This window comes from Primulina eburnea, chromosome 1 (assembly GCF_022965805.1).
Source record: "Primulina eburnea isolate SZY01 chromosome 1, ASM2296580v1, whole genome shotgun sequence".
Lineage (NCBI taxonomy): Eukaryota > Viridiplantae > Streptophyta > Magnoliopsida > Lamiales > Gesneriaceae > Primulina > Primulina eburnea.
The window spans coordinates 59,736,639-59,753,565 of record NC_133101.1 but is presented as its reverse complement, the minus strand read 5'-3'; the positions used below and the strand labels follow the sequence as shown (position 1 = coordinate 59,753,565).

Genomic DNA, 16,927 nt, shown 5'->3' with positions numbered 1-16,927 from the left:
AGGAATAACCACACAAAACATAGCAAGAGACCAATGTGGTTATTATATCGTGCTCATCCATAATCTGAAATATTAATATTACATTTTTTCCTTCATCTGTCCCAAATATAAAGTTCATTTTCTATGTTTTGTATTATTTTATTTATTTTTATATATTTATTCTGTCATCAAATATATTAATTATTTTCAATAATTGTTGTATCCTAATAAAATATCAATTAAATAAGGGTAAAATTGAAAATACTTTCTAAAATTTACTTTTTTAATCATTTAATTAATATGTTTGAAAACTACATAAACCTAAATATATAGGATAGAAAGTTCATTTTGTATTGTTGGATTGTGAAAAACTATTAAGGATAAATATGTCAATTTGCAAAATAAAAATTAAGTAAAATGGTAAATTTAATGAATTATGATTATAAAGAGCAAATAACACTTTCCGCATTATTAGCATTATATATGAATTAGACATTCAATATTTATGTTAATTATTATAATTTATAAATGCTGTCAATTGTTATTTTTTACAGGATTAATATTTTTTAAATAATATAAGTTAAGGTAATTTAAATTTTGTGAAGAGGGAAGACTCTAGCTAATATATTAATGAGTAGGTCTCTTGTGAGACGGTTTTACGAAACTTTATCTGTGAGACGGGTCAATCATACCGATATTCACAATAAAAAGTAATAATATTAACAAATAATTTTCATTAATGGCTCAAATAAGATATTCGTCTACAAAATAAGATCAGTAAGACCGTCTCACATAAATTTTTGTCTACATTAATTATTGGGGATATATTTATATTAGATTAAGTTATTTGAAATTATAAACAATTGATTTTGATTATATATTCTAATTAGTCGAATGAATTTAACAAACAAAAATTTTAATATCCTCAAATAATAATTTACATAATAAAAAAATCATCAAATCGAATTTCGTTTTGACAAGCAAATGGGTATTAAAGTACTGTAGCCGTACTCGCCTTGAGTCAACTCGAAGACGCGGCAATCAGTCTCTTCCGAGGATTCGATCTTGGCTTTTCGATTTCAGAGGAGATGCGGGGAAATGCATATCGATCGCCGGTAGTAATCGGCGGCGGAGGATTTGATTTGTTGGATAATATCCGTTTGCACGGCGGGGATGTCTGCGGAGAGGTTTGTTGTCGGAGTACGGGAAGCGAGCATGATTTGGCTGCTATGGTGAGTGATTTCATAGAGTTTGGCAGCACGGGAGCTGAGTCTTGGTGTAGCAGCGACACCGATTCAGGTTTCTTTGACCTGGCTTTTCTGGCCGAGAAGATTTCGGTTAGTGGATTTTATTTCTTTTTTGACTTGTATTTAGAATTTTAAAATAGTTTTGTCGGCTATTATTATCACTTTTATTTGTCGAGTTAGCCAAAATTAGTCAGTAATCGTTGTTTTTGCTGATGTATATATCTAAAATTAGTACTTTTTTGGGTCGAAAAACTAATTCGACTCTGAATGAACAAAAATAACATGATCATACTTTTTGGTTTGAAAAATAGCATTAAGAACTTTGGTTCTAGATCTTTTTTTAATGCATGTTGTTTCAAAAATAGAAACCTAAAGCTATTTGAGAGTTTATTTTTAGTATATTCTTTATTTATTCAGGGAAGTAATGAACTAATTTCATGTAAATGAGATCTTTATAGTTTACTTGTTTAATTATTCAACTTGCAGTGTTGCAACAGCTCAATTGATCAGTATGAAAGTAACTTGGCAATGGTCGTTAAATCCTTAGTCCTCTCAATATCCGAGACAATCCAAAGAGGTAAGCCGGATACATGTGATTCTAGCTGCATCTTGTACAATCTTGTGAAACTTCTCCAGTCTTCTGGATACGATGCTGCTCTATGTGCATCCAGGTGGCAGGGCTTTGGCAAAGTTCCAGGAGGTATTGCAAAGTTTTAATATTTTTAATATTTAATCTCAGTTATGTTGGATGGAAGCAAAACTTTTAGTAAAAATACGGTGACTGTGCATGCATAGTAGCCGCTTAAGAGAAACAGAGTTTTTGTTTCACCGTTCTACCGAAGAAGCTTGTCTATGTATGGTTTTCGTTGCATGCAAGAACTAGGGGAGAGATTAATTTTGCTTTTGTTGACATTGTTTTTTGAGAGTTAGCATGATTGACTTTGACTGTTGTTTTGTGATTTCTTGTGTTAAGATTGGTTACATTGTCGTGTTATATGAAATGAGATATAATTCAAAATGATGAATGCAAATTTTTTTCAGAAAAGATGAGGGCAAACTCGTTTTCGGAAGCCAAATCTTGAAGCTAAGAGTTTTCCGGCTTGGAATTTAACAAACATAACATAACTGTCCCGTGATGTGACAAACTTCCATCATATCCTTGCTTCTCCAAGGTTTTTGGTTTAATGGAAGCAGAGCTAAATGTAGAAAAGCTTGTCCCGTGTGCAAACTGCAAAGTAGTGGCTTCTGTGATTGCTAGGTGGTATTAAATATGCAGCATATTTTCTATAAAATTTTGTTCTAATGATCGATGATAGAATACCAATCTCTAATTAATTTTGTTTAAATAATCTGTTATAATCGTCATCTTCCCCTCTGCTGTAGGTGAACATGAGTTCATAGACGTGATAACTCATGAAAACAATGAAGACTCGCAAAGGTACATCATTGACATTGACTTCCGAAGCCACTTTCAAATAGCAAGAGCAGTGAAGCCGTACAAAGTAGTCTTGAGTTCCCTTCCTCCAATATAGATCGGCACCTTGACCAAGCTCAATCAATATCTCGAAATTATGGTCGAAGCAACTCGTTTCTCGCTCGAGCAAAACTCGATGCCTCTACCTCCTTGGAGATCATTAGCTTATTTGGAGGCTAAGTGGGAATCTCCTTCCCAAAGAATATGATACTCACGGGAAATTTAGGGTCCGCTCCCAGCAAGTGTCACTAAATCCAGACGTGGGTTTTGAAGTTACCCTGAGCCTGAAATAACAAAGAAGATCGTTAAGAGGGGGCCAGGAGGGTGTCCTGGCGTAGCCCTTCCGACGCTCAAGTCAGTGACTGAGGATATATGGGGGAGCAACTAAGGGTGCCGCTGAAAACAATATAGTGAATGAAAAATCATACGCTCAAACCTGATATTTATAGGAGAATACCTGGGCCCTTGATGGGCTTATTTTTCACTTGGGCTAGGGATGAGCCAGGGATAATAGGGCCTTTGATGGGCCTGTCTTCCATAATAGGGCCCTAAGATGGGCCTGTCTTCCATGGGGTATCACCAGTTTCCCCCTCCCAAGTCGAACTGAATCGCAGGTTCGAAGTTCGATTAGTTGTGCTGTCCTCGGGTTATTGGTTGCGAATTGTGCATTTTCTTCGAGCCGAGCCGTCTCCCTGCACCACCATCTCGCCCCATCCTGCGCACGCCCAGCCCGCACACACATCTTCGCCCAAACTCCAGCCTCGCCCAAGCCACCACCTCGCCATGCATAGCCCACCTGCACCAGCCTCGTGCGCATGCTCGCCCTCACCTACGCTCGCCCAGCGCCACCACCTCGCCTAGCCACAGCCTCGCCCACAACGTTGTCCTCCCCTGCACATCCTCGCCCAAGCCAACGCCTCTCCTCGCCCAGCCAGCCCTCGCCTGAGCTCCTTGCTCGCCCGCCCAAGACCTCGCCTGCTCGCCCGCGCTGCCCCTCGCCCGAGTGCTCGCCCCACGCCGCGAACTCGCCCGCACCGTTCCACGCGTGGCCCTCGCCTGTGCCGCGCTCGCCCAACGCCGTGCCACCTTCGCCCGAGCGCCCCGAGCGCCATGCTCGCCCCTCGCCTGTGCCGCGCTCGCCCCACGCCGGGTGCTCGCCCACGCCGTGCCACGCTCGCCCGAGCGCCATGCTCGCCCCTAGCCTGTGCCGCGCTCGCCCGAGCGCCTGAGTGCTCGCATCGCCCATCCTCGTCCAGTACGTTGAGAAATTTGATAGATTCCCTTGCGAATGGTTGTGTGATTTCTGAAAAAATTATGGGGGCGTTGCCCCCACACCCCCACGATCCCCGTAAACTCTGCTCCCCCAACAACTTTCGTTATAGACTAACCAAAAATTTTTTCTTCCTCCCAAACTCTGTTCCTCTGCTAGGCGATGCCTTAGCAGGAAAATTTAATTCTCCTCCTCCACTCTGCTCCTCTGCTAGGCGACGCCATAGCAGGAAAATAACAATTCACCACCTCCACCCTCTAACTCCTCTGCTAAGCCGAGTCTTAGCAGGAAAATAAAAACTCAACATCTCCACCCTCTAAACTCCTCTGTTAGGTGACGCCATAGCAGGAAGATAAAATTCAACGCACCTACCATCTAACTCCTCTGCTAGGCGACGCCTTAGCAGGAAAATAAAATTCAACGCGCCCACCCTCTAACTCCTCTGCTAGGCGATACCTTAGCACGAAAATAAAATCAACACCTCCACCCTCTAACTCCTCTGCTAAGCCGGGCCTTAGCAGGAAAATAAAATCAACACCTCCACCCTCTAACTCCTCTGCTAAGCCGGGCCTTAGCAGGAAAATAAAAATTCAACACCTTCATCCTTTAACTCCTCTGCTAGGCCGGGCCCTAGCAGGAAAATAAAATCAACATCTCCACCCTCTAACTCCTCTGCTAGGTGACGCCATAGCAAGAAAATAGGAATTCAACACCTCCACCCTCTAACTCCTCTGCTAAGCCGGGCCTTAGCAGGAAAATAAAATTCAACACGCCCACCCTCTAACTCCTCTGCGAGGCGACGCCTTAGCAGGAAAATAAAATTCAACGCCTTCATCCTCTAACTCCTCTGCTAAGCCGGGCCTTAGCAGGAAAATAAAAATTCAACATCTCCACCCTCTAACTTCTTTGCTAAGCCGGGCCTTAGCAGAAAAATAAAAATTCAACATCTCCACCCTCTAACTCCTCTGCTAGGTGACGCCATAGCAGGAAAATAGGAATTCAACACCTCCACCCTCTAACTCCCCTGCTAAGCCGGGCCTTAGCAGGAAAATAAAAATTCAACACTTCCATCCTCTAACTCCTCTGCTAAGCCGGGCCTTAGCAGGAAAATAAAAACTCAACATCTCCACCCTCTAAACTCCTCTGCTAGGTGACGCCATAGCAGGAAGATAAAGAGTCCACCTCGTCATCCTCTAACTCCTCTGCCAGGCGACGCCTTAGCAGGAAAATAAAATTTTTCTCCTTTACTCTTCTCCTCTACCAGGCGATGCCTTAGTAGGAAAATAACATTTCTCTCCTGCCCTCTGCTCCTCTACCAGGCGATGCCTTAGTAGGAAAATAAAATTTTTCTTCTACACGCTGCTCCTCTACTAGGCGATGTCTTAGTAGGAAAATAAAACTTCTCTCAGCCCCAACTTTGCTCCTCTACTAGGCACAGCCTAAGTAGGAAAATAAAATTCATTTCATCATCACAATACAACAACGTCCATGAACTTAATATAAGAACTTGACTTTATTAAATATCAACTGATAACGTAAGACAAATTCAAGAACGAAATACATCAAAAATAAAGTCAAGATTGATATTCTCTACGGTGGTAAGCATTCTCAGGCCTCTTTTAGAGCTTTACCCAGAATTTCCATCAGTAGCACCCCCCGAGATCATATGAATCATTCCTCTCGTAGGGTGGTTATCCTCATTCATTCCCTCCCTCGGTTCGACGGGTCCCTGAGGAACATCTTGACCTCGACCTTCCCCTCTCTGCTCCCCGACCCTCTGATTTATCCACGGAGGGCCTTGACCACGTCTAGGGGACGAGCGAGACCTCTGTCGACTCTTGGATGAGGATCCTTCTCGTCTATCTCGCGAAGGCAATCTAGCACTGCTCTTAGCCCTTCGCGACTTTTCCCACCTCTCCTCGAGCTCCCTCACCTCCGTCACCTCGCCACAACTCCTATCCAGAGGAACATGTGATGAGAATTGTCTTCTGTCCCTAGCTTTAATCTCCTCTCTTTCCCCTGCGCCCCTCTTCCTTCCTCCTCCCTCCGTTCCCTCAACTCCACTCCTCCCAGGTCGCTGCTCCATTCTCTTATGCCGCTGGGCATCTTCAAGATTTATATATTTCTCAGCTCGAGCCACAGATCATCATAGCTCAACGGAGGCTTCTTGACCAGCGACTTGAAAAACTCCCCTCCCCTCAGTCCTTGTGTGAAGGCACTTATCATGATGTCAGGGGTAGCCGCTGGTATTTATTTTTTTTTTTTTTCCATTTTTGTTATCGTTCTTATTGTATAATAATGTTAATCCTTACTATTCAGGTATATGTAGCACACAAATATACATAAGTGGGCATGCGATATATGTTTTATGCTTGATTTTATGATTATTTTATGTTGATACGAAATTTGTATAACAAAGATCTTGATTTAATTTTTTTCAAATGATTATTTACTTATGTCGGAGTTTTTTTTTTTTTTTTTTTTTTGTAAATATAACACTTAGGAAAATTAAATACATGAATTTTAGAACATTTTCAATATTATTCTATTTTATACTATTTTTAAAAATGTTCAAAAAAATTGTGAATGTGCTAGATAAGGAATGAGAAAATTAAGATATAAATAATGATGAATAATATGATTATTTTTGGATGATTATAAAGAAAAAGATTATTCGAGATTCAATGAAAATATATATTAATATTGTTGAAGGTGACTAACATGTAATTATGATTTGATGATTTATATAAATGGAATAAAATTGAAAAAAAATTAAGACTTATTAATTAAAATGAAACGAATAAAAATTATGTTGGAAAAAACGACTTATAGTTCGAGAGATTCGATTTTTTAAAATTCGACTCAAATCGCCAAAATCTCAAGTACGGATATCGAGGATAAGGGAGGTTTTTATATTATATTAGCCATTGTTGGAAGATTTTTAGATTAGTTCGGATCAGACCTATGACCGATTTCTGCTCGAATCAACCCGTCCGATTATTAAAACAATGAATTCAACATTTCAACATCAGATTTATAATGAAAAAGAACTAAAATTATCGAAAATCTAAAATACAAAACTAAAACACAAATTTGATTGCATGGAAAATAAAAAATGTAATGCAAAGCAGCAAACATATCCTCCGTTATAAATAAAAATAACTATATTTATCAAAAAAATAAATTTAAAATCCATAAAACTATAAAACCAATGGGCCGAGGTTCGAAACCCCGGCCCTTACAAAATCTATATATACATATATATTTTGGTCAATTTATTCACTAAGGTAAGAATCCCGCGGGAGAGCATAAGCGTACGCCTGATAATTCACCTACATTCAGAAAACCACAAACCCTAGCCCCTCCCAGCTTACAGATCTGCGGATAAAATCTTTAATGGGTTCCAAGAGGCCCGATTTCGGTGATGGCGCGAGCCCTGGGTGCGCTATTTTTCCTTTATTGACGTATTTAATGTAATTTGTAACTATCACTAAAAATTCGTGGGTTTGAATGTTTTGATTTTCAGGAAGATCTTCATCGGTGGTCTGTCGCGAGAAACTACTTTAGGTTTGAATTTATTTTAATCCGTTTTCCGTTATATTTTCCCGATTACTTGTGAATTTTCTGTACATAGATGTTTGATTTGATTTCACAGACACATTCGTTAAGTACTTCGGAAAGTATGGAGAGATAACGGATTCAGTGATAATGAAAGATCGCTTTACTGGTCGACCCAGGGGGTTTGGTTTCATAACTTATGCAGACCCAGCTGTTGTAGACACTGTTATTGCTGAAACCCACATCATCAATGGGAAACAGGTAATATTTTTTGTTTTTTTTTTCACATTGAATTTGCACGAGAAGTTGTTGAATGGTTGCTTAGTTCTTGAGCATTTCATTGAAAGAGTATGCGCGCACTCTTGCTGTGAGCAAAACCTTCAGAATGAAAAATTATTCCTTTTTTTTAAAAAGCAATCAGCCGTCCCCTCCAAAAAGCTCCTTGCAAATGTTACATCTATTGAGTTCAATCTGCTTCTCGCTTAAGTTTATATCTCAGAGTTACTTTATGCACTGCTAAAGCTTTCTTTTTGTTGCTGATGTCAATTTTAATTTGGTTGATTGTGTATTATGTTGATTGGTATATGCCAAGTGTTGAATAAACGACTTATATTAGCTCCTTTGTGCTTTCCACTATCTGCTTGTGATGGAATTCTCATGGACTGATACCTTTTGACCAGGTTGAGATCAAAAGAACTATTCCAAAAGGAGCTGGTGATTCTAAAGATTTCAAAACCAAAAAGATATTTGTTGGCGGGATTCCAACAACTGTAACTGAAGGTGCATATGGGATATTATGTGATAGCTTTTTTAGTTGTGTGTTTGTATATAGACTACTTTGGTTGCTAACCGTTTTTATTCTATGATTTATTCGATGCTCGTGATTTCTTTGTACTTAGAGGAGTTAAAGAGTTTCTTTTCCAAGTATGGAGAGGTTGTGGAGCATGAGATTATAAGAGATCACATGTCCAAGAGGTCTCGGGGATTTGGATTTGTTGTGTTTGACAATGAACAAGTTGTAGACAATCTACTGGCTAATGGAAATATGATTGATATGTCAGGCACTCAGGTGAGTTTCTTGTTATGGTTTACCCCTGCTAGTGGCCGTACTTCAATAACTGGACTTCTCTTAGAACATATCTTTCTTTATTGGTGCGATGTTGAAGGTATTTTACTGGGTAAATCATATTAATATAGTTATTTCAATCACATATTGTTAGATTACCATGGTTGATTCAGGTATTAGGTTTCAAACTCACCTTGTAATTTAAGTGTTAGCTGACAAAATATTGCAGGTGGAAGTTCTAGGTTAACTTGCTTCTTTGTTGTAGGTTGAGGTCAAGAAGGCTGAACCAAAGAAACCCTCAAACCCAAGTCCTGCTTCAGGATATGGTAGTCATTCTAGGGGTCGTGGCAACTATGGGGATAGTTATGGTAATTTTGATTATGAAAGTGGTGGTTTCGGTCCTCCTTCCTATAGGTCAGCGGGATCAGGATTTGGTGGTAGGTTTGATGAATATGGTGGATACGGCGGTGGAAGTGAATTTGGTGGTCGATATGGGGATTATGGGAGTTCCGAATTTGGCTATCGGGGTGATGGCCCCCTTGGATACTCTAGTCGTTTTGGTTCTTATGGTGGAGGCTTTGGCGGGGTATATGGTGGAGGTTTAGGTGGCTATGGCCGAGGAAGTGGTTATGGTAGTTATGGTGGGGCAGGCCCTGGTTCTGGTTATGATTCAGGCCCTGGTGCTGGTTATGGTGGAGCAGGAGGGTATTATGGAGGCAGGTCAGGTTATGGTGGCGGTAGTCGTTACCATCCTTATGCCAGGTAGATGTTGCCCTAAGCATCCTCTAGTTCTCTCATGTCTGCTTCATATGGCTCAGAATCTACTAGATTTCCAAGGACTAGCAAGGAGAACATATAGAGGAAGATTGATAAGAAGATCCCTAGCTCTTTACTTTTTTGTTTCTTATTCCATCTATGCTTTAGTTTGGTTGTGCTTGAACCGTTTGGATTAGATACCATGTTGAGATATTATTTGAGCTGTTATGTATGAATATTATCTAGTTGTACGACTAAGTGTAGATTGCTCCTCTCCATTGCAAGGTCTTTTCCGTCTAGATCATTTGTTTTATAGAAATATGCGCAATCTGCAAAAGCAATTCGTAAGGCAGTTATCATCACTTAAGGCTCTTCAATTTTGCTCAACTATGAAACCGGCCTGCCGTTATTGTTGAGATGACCTCAACTAGTTATAGTATGAGTTTTGTGCTCCCGATAAAACCAACCGGTTGTTTTAGTCGATATAAGATAGATTAGCTTCGCTTGTTTTAGATTCCATCTTAGACAGATAGTTTGATTAGTTGGCATTCTCTGCTAAGATTCTTGAGTACTGTCAATGGAGTTCTGTTCAGCAACACAAAATTGGTTAGCAACAGCGAGCTTCAATTTGTGAAAAAACCTATATATCTGCGATCTTCAGGTTTTTGGAATTTTTGATGGCTTATCTGGTGGTAGATTTCGCATTATCTTGGTATGCAATGTCACACGCTTGTGCCCGTGTGAGTGGACTTGATTTTTTTTTTTCCCTTTTATTCTCCCATTTAGAAATTGACCATCTTCCATTTTCCTTGTAAACTTGGTCGTTTTCAAATCAAAATAGTTTATCAAGTCCGATGGTATTGTTTTGGATACTTGCCGAATTTGTTGAATCTGATTTGTGTCGGGCGGCTCCCTCGCCCACGCCCACAAAAAAATTTCATTCAATTTTATGCACTGTATATATTAATTGCTGGTCTTTCAAGTGGAATTATCACTCAATATCTACCGGCGTAAGTTTGTAGATCAACGTGGGTCGGTGTTTAGTTTAATTTTTTGAAAGACATGCGTATATATTTTGAAGACAAATTATGAGAATTTTCTGGAACTATGATGTGATAATCAAGAACTGCTGTTATATCTTGCGGATCTCATTAACTTGGAATGTTCGAGTAAAAATGCGGTTGATGTTATTTTTCCATTCATTCATTTAACACAAGAATTTTTAGAGATTGTCTTACATGTTAATTTTGTTAAATGAATTTCTGACCCAACCTATATCATAAAAAAATATCAGTTTTTATGTTAAAAATTATTATTTTTCATGATAATTATAGATCGGGTCAATTCGTCTAATAATAAAAATTCATGAAATTGTCTTACAAAAAACTTTCTCTTTGTTTAATATCTCACATCTTTTAGCCAATATAAAATTAAAATATTTACTTTTAGATTTTAGAAAGAATATAATAATTTGAATGTTAACATATGTATAATTAATTAACACAAAAATTTATGTGAGATTGTCTTATAGATCAATTTTTGTAAACGGATTTTTGATCTGATTGGATTCACGAAAAATATTACTCTTTAGATCAAAAATATTATTTTTCACTATATATATGAAACAGATCAATTCGTTTTACATGTATATTCTTGTGAGATCAAAGTAACAATAGATCTAATCAATAATATAAAACTCTTATGAAGCTGTCTCATGTATCAGTTTTTTTGAAACGTATTTATCATCTGACTCGATTAATGAAAAAGTATAGTTTCTTAAATATAATTACGAGAGATCGACTAAAAAAAACATATTCATTTAATAATATTATACGACATATATTGTTCAAGACAGCTTCCTCAATTAAAACATGCATCAGGACCCAGAATTTTCACACAAGATAAAGTTTACAAATACACAAGATATCGGCCACCACCCATCGCATAAATCCAGCAGCGAATTTGTACGTAATTGCTTGCCTTTATTCCATTAGCTTCAATCACACACTTTTGAAATATTTATATTTTTGTTTCAAACCAATATATTTACATAATCACTTCTCTCTGGACATACATATATATGTCTATGTGTGTGAGCGTTGAATCGATCAGCATTGCAAGGATTGCAGGAGCAATTGGGTCCACACTTGCAAGCGTTCCCTCCTTCTGCGCCAAAGCTTTTCTCAGATCCCTCAAAGAACCCAAAGAAAATTAATTTTCACAAGAATATATTAGATCATCTTATCACCTAAATTGTATTATAGTTTACTAAGATTGTGTTTGCATGAGGGAATCTATTGTTTCAATTTGGTTTATCTAAGTATATTTTTATACTTCAATTTCATTCTCGAATCTAGTCATTTCAAATACTTGGAATTGGAATTCTCCTTCATATCTATCGATCCAAGCATCTAGCTTACATTTTTACATATGTGACCCCTTCGATAAAGGTCGCCGCTGTGGTCTTCTCCACATCTGGGTATATGCCACAGCTGGAAATATTTATAGATCGATCAAGAAAATGTTATTAGAAGGAATTTCGATTTCGATAATTAAATTAAAATACATATTGCAATTAAAGGGAGTGCAGTCTTTCGTTACCTACAGCCGATGCCACACTTGCAGCCAGAACCACAGCTACAATTTCCTCCACAGGCAGACATTTTCTGAATTACTTATGAAAATTTTGTTACTATATAATATAAGAAATTTTATTGATGTTGCTGCTCTTATTGTACGAGCGGTTGCTCCCATTTATAGGGCAATATCTTTTTTTAAAAAAAAATAAAAATTGGTCGTCGAATTACATACTGTGGCGTATGGGACATTCAAGGAGGACATTTTTTCATTTTTTTTTTTTATAAAAAGTAGATATGTCGTTTTCGATTTATTTTCTTAGATTGTTTGAAAATTTAATAATCTTGTAATGAATTATACGTACTTGAACATTAAAGTAAATTTGATTAAGTTATAACTTGTGATTTAAAACCATGTATATGTTGTTATTATTAAAATTACATGTACATATATACCATATAATCTTTTAGTATTTATTAAGTTTAAGCATATTAGAATAACTGTTTTTGGTGTCTTTGGTCTGTTTTTTGGTTTCCCTATTTTGCCCTTATTTGATATCAAAATTACATTTTTGTTTTTTTTTTAATTTCAAAAAACATTTTTGTTTTTATTTTTTTTATTACAATTATTCAAATAGCACTTTAGTACCTCGATAATTTGTCAAATTTCATTTTAGTCTATAAATAATTATAAAAAAAAATTGTACACACGCACCGCGTGTGCAGAGTAGCTAGTAGAAAGAAAGAATGTGAGCTGTATCCTACTCAGTTTAAAGAAAAACTGCGACCTATGCTCCTCGTATATACATGAAAACGTAGTTTGCCTTCAAAAACACACAAGTTCTTCCACGAGGTCATCAAAAATCATGTCCTCCAGTTCAAGCCCAATACACTCGCTCTCGAACTGAAGATTCATCCACCTGAACTCGTCCTTCAAGTCCCGAACCATGATACGATCTAACGATTGCTTCTCATCCATCGTCAGATTCAGTAATTTACTTATTTTCGTGCTCACCTCGTCGACTATATGGTTTCCTTCTGGGAATGGTCGAACGTGGCAACTCGACGACAAGGGTTTAGGATAATATGGAAGGGAAACATCATATGTTTCAACTAACGTTTCATTAACCAAATCAAAGAGCATCTGATGTTGCCAACATATGATGCAGAAATCTTGCCAACTGGTTAACTGATCGTGCTCATGTGGCCAGAAGGCTTCTACATCCTCGAATACTTGTGGGCTCAGTGGCTGGTCTGATGCGTGCCACGCTGTTTCATACTGCGTCTTTTGCCATGCCAGATTGATCGAGAATAAGCCTCACATAACCTGAGTCCGTGGCGTGCCCAACACTTTCGACAAACTTGTCTGTTTATTAAAAAAAAAAAAACAATTCCCGTTGAAAATCAGTTCGATACCGAGACCAACGAAGGTTAGATAAGGTAGAATTATATTGTTAGGAATTTAATTTATAACATGTAAAATTTGATATGGAGAAATATAAAAGTAGAGACGAATTCCAACCTTTAGCCAACATTAATATTCAATTTATGTACTAAATAATTGCATTGATTTAGGCATAACTATTTATAGATATTCTCCAGGCCATCAAAACAAGAATTAGATTCGGCAAATCTTGATATATATATATATATATATATATATATATATATATATATATATATATATATATATATATATATATATATATATATATATATATATCAAATTTCAAGATATTTATCATCTTAATCTAGTTAGATATTACTCTCGATTTCTTATCAGATATTATTCGAGATGTTACTCTTGATTTAAATCCTTTTACATATGAAATTGTCTCCCATATTTAAGATAAATTCTAACGAAGGTCAGGGATTAATGTATAGCTTTTACTGAAAAAATAGAGAATCTGAACAATACCTCCATAAATTTTAAGCTGTTCGGAAGCAGATAATTTTTCTTGCGAAATGGTGTACAAATCTGAAATCGAGCAAGGATCAGAGCCATCGACATTCTCTGGGACACAAAAGAAATCATCGTTCTTCTGTTTCAGTGCTTCCTCTTTGAAATCTTCCCATTTTTCACTACTTTCATCAATAGCATCACTACTTTGCATATCGTCCACGGATTCTGTTTTCCATTCGACTGTCTCCAACAAATCCAGTGGCTCCTTCTCTGAATCTCTTGCAACTAGTCTGACTACCTTTTCTTCGTCTTCAACAACATCTTGACGAAAACTATCATTTCTTTCTATCACGAATGAGTCATTTCCAAAAGCATCATCGCCAGCTACCCCGAGATTTAAATTCGAATAAAAAGAATCAGCATTTGACAGGGAGTGGGAGCGTATCCATCTTGAATACATCGAAGCATGGCCATTTTCGTTCGTGAACCTCAAGCTCATACAGGGATTCATCTTGGCATCTGTTCCATAACTGTTCTCGAACAACCGAGCATATTTATCAAGTGATTCATTTAGAGAAGAACTGCTGCTGTGGGAATAGATCCTTGTAGTATTTTCACCAATTCTGCTCATTGTATTTTCTCCCCTTATATCAACAACGCCTTTTATGATATCTGAAGGTGCCATCCATTCATTTCTTTGTTGTATTTCCCCTTCTATCAGTGGATCTTGATCGCTTTCGTCTGAACTAGCTAATTTTTGTTCTCGACTGACAGCTTGCAAATTTTCTCCTTTACGGAATGACCAAATTTCCTTCTGCTTGTCTGCAAGTTTACTGGGCTTAAACTTAAGTCTCTGAGAATAATTAATATAAGGGAAAGATCTCGATTTGCTTAACTTTAACTTTCCATTCGAAGCGAGACCATCTTGGGAGAAACGATTGACGCTTTCATCGGAAATTTGCATATTTCTTACAAACAATTCCTTGTCAATCTTGAATATGCCCAAGAAATCGGTCTTCTCCAACAATCCAATGTTCGCAGCATTAACGATGTCGGATTCTCCGCCACTTGCCTCATTCGAGTCAGCAGGCTTAGTTTGAGTTATAGCCACTGATGGAGGGGGCAAGTTCTCTACTTTACTGGGAATGAAAATGATCGGATCTTTCCAGTCTGTGCAGATTTTACTGATGCTATCATCAAGAGACTCCAGATGGTGGATGGAATAAGTTCTCTGTAATCTTGATTTGAACAAGAAGCTTTCTTTGGTTTGTGCATTGCTGCTTTCCTTGTACATCTCTTCTGCAATCAATGCTTTTATGCGTGATTTGAGAGACCGTTTGCTGTTTGCGTGAGCCCTTTTCGTTTTCTGATCACGCAAATGGATATAAATATATCAGTCTCGGATTCAACCAAACTGTCGAGAAATTCACGTTGTTACAAGTTAAAAACACAGTTACTCACAGGAAATGGACTCTGTTTTTCATCCCATAGCTTTTCAACTTCGCAAGGATAATCTCCTACAAACACATAAAACCAATAGGAAAATGAAAATCTGAGATCATAAACTTACACTAAAAAACAGTTAATGTTCAGGAGCAACACTTGTTTTCAATACTCTGTGTTGTTATTTAATGTCACACAAACAAATAAAAACGACAGTTACACTGTTGTAAAATCTAAAAAAATTGGCTAATTGAACTATTACCATCAACTACAACTTTTCATTAACGCTCAAGCTCACATGTTTTTAGAAACATTGCTTTTACACTGGTGCAACCAGAAGATGTTAAAGCTTTCTCCAAGAGGGAAATTGAATCCTAGGCCTACAGCTTCTCCTGTGAGTGCTTTTGATTTATACCTGTTTGGCCTGCATATTTATTATGGTGGGTCATATTCCTGGTGTTGGAATGCCAATGATGATAGTCGAGGACGTTGATTAATCCGGAAATGCAACCCGGCTGCTTATGATCTTGTCCATCGCCTATGTGTTTCGTCCAAAATTGCCTTCCCATCTTACGAATACTCCTTTCTAAAAACTTGGGGGGTTATATTCAACTGTTTGAATCTCGTTCAACCCAACCTGATTAAATAAACATTCGACAAACATAATAGTCAATACTTTGTAAAACCACAAATCTGACTTTTCTCAGTCATTTTAGGATAAATAAGTACTAGGAATTGTTTGTATCTAATTTATCCTTCAAACCATGATGTTTGAAAATTTGAATATGAACGGACAACCACAAAAGAAATTTACTCCTTCAATCAGCAAACACCACAAACTAATGATCACACACAGAAACAAGGTTGCCTATACAGGTTACAACTACGAAATTATTCTTCATGGCTTCGAGTTGTGGATTAAAAAACAGACTTGTTATCGAATCTCTTCTGCTTGGTGAAAAAGAGAAGAAGATGAAGAAAAGGAAAGAAACAGAGCTCAAGCAAATTACCCAAGAACATATTTTTAATATCTTAGGAACAGAAAGTCCAACAAAAAAACAGGGAGCGGGAAAGTTTTAGAAATCGGAGATAACACGAAGATTATGAAACGCAGAGAAAAGTTTAGAACCTTTTGGACAGAGAACTGCGGCAATTTATGAGCTATTGCGGCTGAGTAATATATAAGTTGGAGGGAGAACAGAGGCTCCAATACCAAAGGTAGAGCTGCAACTACCATCTACCTAAAATATATATGTTTATAGCAAAATCATAATTGGTTTATAAATATTAATGTAACTCATATGTATTAAACATTTCTGAAATAAACAAACAGAAGAAAGAAAGAAAGAAAGAAAGAAAAGGGTAGAGTTGTGTATCACTCTCTGCTTCGGAAGACGACCAGAAATCAGCCGCCAAACCTTAACCGGTCAACGCTCCCAACCTTTCTTTATTCTTTTTTTTTATGTATTATAATCATATATATATATATATATATATATATATATATATATATATATATATATATATATATATATATATATGTCTTTCTATTTTTGTTTTTGTTTTGTTTTTATTTCCTAATAAATATATTTGACCATTTTTCTCATATTCTTACAAAACACACATTCTCCACTCTTTACATATTCTAACATTTA

At 37.3% G+C, this 16,927-nt stretch overlaps 3 protein-coding genes and 1 long non-coding RNA gene across 10 annotated transcripts; 2 read left to right on the top strand and 2 right to left on the bottom strand.

The window, feature by feature from the left end:
* The first annotated feature begins 962 nt into the window (after nucleotides 1–962).
* LOC140835396 (uncharacterized) lies at nucleotides 963–2,899 on the top strand. Of its 5 annotated transcripts, none has more exons than XM_073200905.1 (4): nucleotides 966–1,316; nucleotides 1,713–1,803; nucleotides 1,898–1,926; nucleotides 2,610–2,890. In XM_073200905.1, the coding sequence occupies exons 1-4, from the start codon at nucleotides 1,068–1,070 to the stop codon at nucleotides 2,625–2,627; spliced, it is 387 nt and encodes a 128-aa protein (XP_073057006.1). In that variant the 5' UTR covers nucleotides 966–1,067; the 3' UTR covers nucleotides 2,628–2,890. The 5 variants fall into 5 exon arrangements, 4 of the variants coding, with proteins under 4 accessions (XP_073056999.1, XP_073057003.1, XP_073057006.1 ...); XR_012118887.1 differs by adding an exon at nucleotides 2,268–2,484 and having other exon boundaries at nucleotides 967–1,316; nucleotides 1,713–1,926; XM_073200898.1 differs by lacking the exon at nucleotides 1,898–1,926 and having other exon boundaries at nucleotides 963–1,316; nucleotides 2,610–2,899.
* Nucleotides 2,900–7,257: 4,358 nt separating this feature from the next.
* Nucleotides 7,258–9,649, top strand: LOC140835388 (heterogeneous nuclear ribonucleoprotein 1-like). The gene is made up of 6 exons (XM_073200882.1): nucleotides 7,258–7,410; nucleotides 7,497–7,537; nucleotides 7,626–7,789; nucleotides 8,209–8,308; nucleotides 8,428–8,597; nucleotides 8,860–9,649. Exons 1-6 carry the CDS (start codon nucleotides 7,367–7,369, stop codon nucleotides 9,358–9,360), a joined length of 1,020 nt encoding a protein of 339 aa, XP_073056983.1. The 5' UTR covers nucleotides 7,258–7,366; the 3' UTR covers nucleotides 9,361–9,649.
* A 1,641-nt stretch (nucleotides 9,650–11,290) lies between these two features.
* On the bottom strand, nucleotides 11,291–12,167 carry LOC140813354 (uncharacterized). Its single transcript, XR_012113897.1, has 2 exons — nucleotides 11,952–12,167; nucleotides 11,291–11,842 (listed from the first exon to the last, which is right to left on the bottom strand). It is a non-coding gene; the product is annotated as an uncharacterized lncRNA (long non-coding RNA).
* Nucleotides 12,168–13,151: 984 nt separating this feature from the next.
* Nucleotides 13,152–16,695, bottom strand: LOC140835378 (uncharacterized). 3 transcript variants are annotated; one of them, XM_073200874.1, is made up of 7 exons: nucleotides 16,652–16,670; nucleotides 16,402–16,513; nucleotides 16,154–16,220; nucleotides 15,688–15,909; nucleotides 15,291–15,346; nucleotides 13,845–15,195; nucleotides 13,152–13,292 (listed from the first exon to the last, which is right to left on the bottom strand). In XM_073200874.1, the coding sequence occupies exons 4-7, from the start codon at nucleotides 15,839–15,841 to the stop codon at nucleotides 13,201–13,203; spliced, it is 1,653 nt and encodes a 550-aa protein (XP_073056975.1). In that variant the 5' UTR covers nucleotides 15,842–15,909; nucleotides 16,154–16,220; nucleotides 16,402–16,513; nucleotides 16,652–16,670; the 3' UTR covers nucleotides 13,152–13,200. The 3 variants fall into 3 exon arrangements, with proteins under 3 accessions (XP_073056975.1, XP_073056971.1, XP_073056980.1); XM_073200870.1 differs by lacking the exon at nucleotides 16,154–16,220 and having other exon boundaries at nucleotides 16,402–16,695; XM_073200879.1 differs by lacking the exons at nucleotides 16,154–16,220; nucleotides 16,402–16,513; nucleotides 16,652–16,670 and adding an exon at nucleotides 16,283–16,397.
* Between the last annotated feature and the right edge of the window lie 232 nt (nucleotides 16,696–16,927).

What these genes read in the sequence shown, in the direction of transcription:
- LOC140835396 (XM_073200891.1), top strand. Translation starts at nt 1,068, where the DNA reads ATGCGGGGAAATGCATATCGATCGCCGGTAGTAATCGGCGGCGGAGGA. An exon ending in TTCTGGCCGAGAAGATTTCG is followed by an intron (nt 1,317 to 1,712) that starts GTTAGTGGATTT and finishes TTCAACTTGCAG; the next exon opens with TGTTGCAACAGCTCAATTGA. An exon ending in CTTTGGCAAAGTTCCAGGAG is followed by an intron (nt 1,927 to 2,609) that starts GTATTGCAAAGT and finishes CCTCTGCTGTAG; the next exon opens with GTGAACATGAGTTCATAGAC.
- LOC140835388 (XM_073200882.1), top strand. Translation starts at nt 7,367, where the DNA reads ATGGGTTCCAAGAGGCCCGATTTCGGTGATGGCGCGAGCCCTGG. An exon ending in GGTGATGGCGCGAGCCCTGG is followed by an intron (nt 7,411 to 7,496) that starts GTGCGCTATTTT and finishes TTTGATTTTCAG; the next exon opens with GAAGATCTTCATCGGTGGTC. An exon ending in GTCGCGAGAAACTACTTTAG is followed by an intron (nt 7,538 to 7,625) that starts GTTTGAATTTAT and finishes TTGATTTCACAG; the next exon opens with ACACATTCGTTAAGTACTTC.
- LOC140835378 (XM_073200870.1), bottom strand. Translation starts at nt 15,841, where the DNA reads ATGGGAAGGCAATTTTGGACGAAACACATAGGCGATGGACAAGATCAT. An exon ending in TAAATATGCAGGCCAAACAG is followed by an intron (nt 15,347 to 15,687) that starts GTATAAATCAAA and finishes ATGTGTTTGTAG; the next exon opens with GAGATTATCCTTGCGAAGTT. An exon ending in ACAGCTTAAAATTTATGGAG is followed by an intron (nt 13,293 to 13,844) that starts GTATTGTTCAGA and finishes TTTAATAAACAG; the next exon opens with ACAAGTTTGTCGAAAGTGTT.